Here is a 3641-nt window from a genome sequence, read left to right as displayed (position 1 = left end):
ATTTTATGTTATTCTAATTGGTATAACATAAACAAAAAAGTAGTTTACTAAAATTTTGAAAGTAAGACACTAAAACTTTGTGTCATATATATAGTTCTTCTTGTCAAAAGTTCATTTAGGCCTATTCAATTACTTTAGACTTTCAGTTAACAAGCCTAAATATTAAATGTTAGGCCTATCACTTCTATGGTAGTTAACTTCACGCCAAACTTCATGATACACTATTAATATTTGGTGTTCTTATAATCCTTATGCAAATGCTGCTAAATTCACACAAAAAACAATGCTATCATAAAGGTTTGTACCCTGATTGAAACTTATAAAGTGAAAGAACTTTTGTAAGGTACATCACAGTTATATTTTACTCTCATTAAAAAATACCAAACCCATAACCCAGTATAGTCCTCTGAAAAGACACAAAGTTAACAAGATTGTGATACTTCAATGAGAAATAACAGAGAACTTTATATGTCATAATATAACTATAAAAGTTCAAAATATTTTTATACAATATATACCAATTCATTCCAAAACCACCTTTATATTGATGCTGACTTTTCTGTTAAAATCAGTTTTGAGACTTAAGTAGAATTACAAACATTATATAACCTTTTGAGCTAATATTTAGAATCTGAAGATTTAAACATATTACTTTTTTGGAGATGTTTTTTGTATAATGTATCATTTGTCACTTTGAACAAAACAAGTAAAGAGACCATACAACAAAATGCATTACCTTGAACTGATGCCAATTTACAAGTTGTTTTCTAAGCATCTCTCGAAATGTTACGCTGCTCCCTGCCTGAGCAAGGAGAAGAGCCAGTCTGTGGTCACTAGCATTCTGGGCAACTTCACATGCTTTACTTATCTGGAAGTTTGTCAACTGGCTGAAGATTGTTGCTAAATAATCATTTCCCTACAGAAAAACACATTCTGTTTTTTTTATTTCTTCTAAAACTTCATATAACATAGAATAATTAAACCATTCTTTCACTTAACTCTCATTCTGAGCAGTCCTGAGATTTTGACTAGGTACATAACAAATAACTACTACGAAACATTAAATAAATCATTCTATATATAATCTTACATTTTACAGATAAATTTGAGAAATGGAACAAGTATTGAATCACCACAATAAGACTAAAGTATAAAATATTATGAGTCTCATTTTTGATATTTCTATGTCTTGTTATTCTAAAGAGGATCAAAATTGGCAGCTTCAGTGTTAAATGTCACATAATATTATGAATCATATTTGGATATTATTTTTGCATTTGTTATTTTAATATCTTTTAATGTAAATGACATGTATTTCAGATAAGAACTGAGTGTTATAAACCACTCAACTTGATCAGTTTTGATATTAGCCCAAAGACAACTAGAAAGTATAGTTTAAATGCTATTATCTACTCTTTTTAATTGAGAACCTATATTATATCAATTAGAAGTAAAATGTTTAAAAAAACTTTTGTTTTAATTTGATGCCTCAACACGTACTGATGGAACTATATTTTGTAATGCTTATTATTATCCGCCTCACAAACCAAATGTATGCTACGTCTTTTAATGAAAAACTAAACAGAAAACACACACATCTATCTTCCTCTTGAACTTAAAACTGTACCTTTCATGCTAAGTAACAAAAATAAAATTCACATTTCTTAATATTTCATAAATTTTCATACTTACACAACTTTTGTCCTCCTTGATCTCAGTTTGTACAATTTCACTGTTTGTAGCAATTAACCATCGAGATAAGGCCTGTCTACGGGCTAGCCTATGCATGTAAGTATTGGGATCATCTGAAAATATTTATGGGTATTAATAAACACAGATACACAACATGTGAAGTACCAATAATTCTGGCAGATTAAAAACTGATACATTCAATATTATATTAACCAAAACAATTTATTTGGGAGTATACCATAAAAGAATGTCATAAGACAAGCCTGTTAAAATATTCCTCTAAGTGCTTAAAATAATAAGAACTGGCCACTTTTCTATTCAAACACTGTTATTCTACATGTTAAAGTAAAAACTTAGGCAATTAAAATTCATTCTAAAACCATATACTTATCAAATGGCAAGGAAATTTCACACAAAAGCATAATAAACTAGGAACAAATAAGAAATGGTTTATCATTAGAAGACAGCACTTAGTCCAACCTTTGATTAAAGAATCAAAGGTTGGACTAAGTGATACTAAAGAATTTTACAGAATAATGTAACTCGCTAAACTAGAAGGTAAGGAAACAGTTCACCTACAGTGATCAAAGATTAGTCTGTTTATTTAATCACACATGCCAGTTTCCTTCAATTTTTATCACCAAATTTGTTATAATTGCACTGAAGAAAAATATAATGTTTTTTTTTCTTCAAATTCTGATTCTTAGAGTTTCATGATTTCTTAATCCATTAAGAAAAAGTTAAAGCACAGTAAATTTTATAACAAATGTAAAATTACCAGACACTGCTTAAAATTTAAAATACTTATTATGCAACTAGGAATTTTAAGCTTTCTTTAAAATTACCACCATCATGGCTGGTTGTCAGTTGATAGTATTAAACTGATATTTCTGTTACTTATTTAGAAGTAATATATTTTATATTTTTCATTAAGACCTTTATTACTGTTCCATAACTTTCTTTTTTATTAGAGAACAAATCTACTCATTATTATTATTAATCAGTGTAAAAACTACTATTTCCCAGCAAAGTGCAAGGTTTATAAGCCAAGAAATATAAGTAAATTTGATTCCTTTTCTAAAAAAACAACTCTAAATCTTATAAATCTACTCTTACAGACAAAACATGTCCCTATATTAATTTTTGTTTTTGTTAGACTGTAAAGAAGTATACCTCTTGTTCAAGCAACGAACTCTGCTCAAGTGGTTCTACATCTGCCAACTAACATTGCTTATATTTTGTAAATTCCCACTATTCCTATAAAAAAAAACCCATAAAGAAACAAAAAAATACCATAAACTCACCTGATTCATGGTTAAAACCAGGAATATTACCCCACAAAGCAACTCCAAGTTTCCAAACATGGTCTGCTTGCTTAAATGTCTCAGAATCAGAATGGCTTAAGTCTATAAAAAATCAATTTTTGAATGAAAAACTGTAGAGCATAGGTCTTACAGATGGCATAGCACTCTGGTTAATTTAGCTTTATATCTAAAAACAATTGTTTTATCCTAAATTTTTTATGAATATAATGAAAAACCTGCAGGACTCTGCTCTTTAATGTGATTAAAATTCATATTTTTATCAACCTTATATAAAACATTATTCTAACTTAAAGATTTTAAAACAAAACGTTAATGTATGACTTAACTTATAATAATAATTCTTCTAACCAACAAATCTGTGTTTGCATTCAATTAATATTAGAAAAGTTCAGTTAAAGAACACTGCTTGCTACCATTAATAATATTTGAACTAACTACTCTTGTTCCAAACTTTAACAAAAAACAAATTATCTTTATACTATAAACATATGAACCACTTTTCTATAAATTTGCAATATGGCTTAAAGCTTTCTTTTACCATTTCTATCCAGTCTTTGTCATGAAACTATATATACACCTGGAAAAAAGTTAAGCACCCCCAAATATTTTTCAGGATTGCTTATT

At 28.2% G+C, this 3641-nt stretch overlaps 1 protein-coding gene across 7 annotated transcripts in view; it reads right to left on the bottom strand.

Moving 5' to 3' along the window:
* Nucleotides 1-3641, bottom strand: part of LOC106465876 (nuclear pore complex protein Nup98-Nup96-like) — an 87742-nt gene that overhangs the window by 20786 nt on the left and 63315 nt on the right. For all 7 annotated transcript variants that reach the window (XM_022394287.1, XM_022394310.1, XM_013926119.2 and 4 more), the window contains 3 exons: nucleotides 2997-3098; nucleotides 1693-1805; nucleotides 737-916 (listed from right to left, as the gene is read on the bottom strand). In XM_022394287.1, coding sequence (XP_022249995.1) covers nucleotides 737-916; nucleotides 1693-1805; nucleotides 2997-3098 — 395 coding nt within the window. The remainder of the gene's footprint in view (nucleotides 1-736; nucleotides 917-1692; nucleotides 1806-2996; nucleotides 3099-3641) is intronic.

Source organism: Limulus polyphemus, unplaced genomic scaffold (assembly GCF_000517525.1).
Source record: "Limulus polyphemus unplaced genomic scaffold, Limulus_polyphemus-2.1.2 Scaffold71, whole genome shotgun sequence".
Taxonomy (NCBI): domain Eukaryota; kingdom Metazoa; phylum Arthropoda; class Merostomata; order Xiphosura; family Limulidae; genus Limulus; species Limulus polyphemus.
This window is presented reverse-complemented; position numbering and strand designations above follow the sequence as displayed.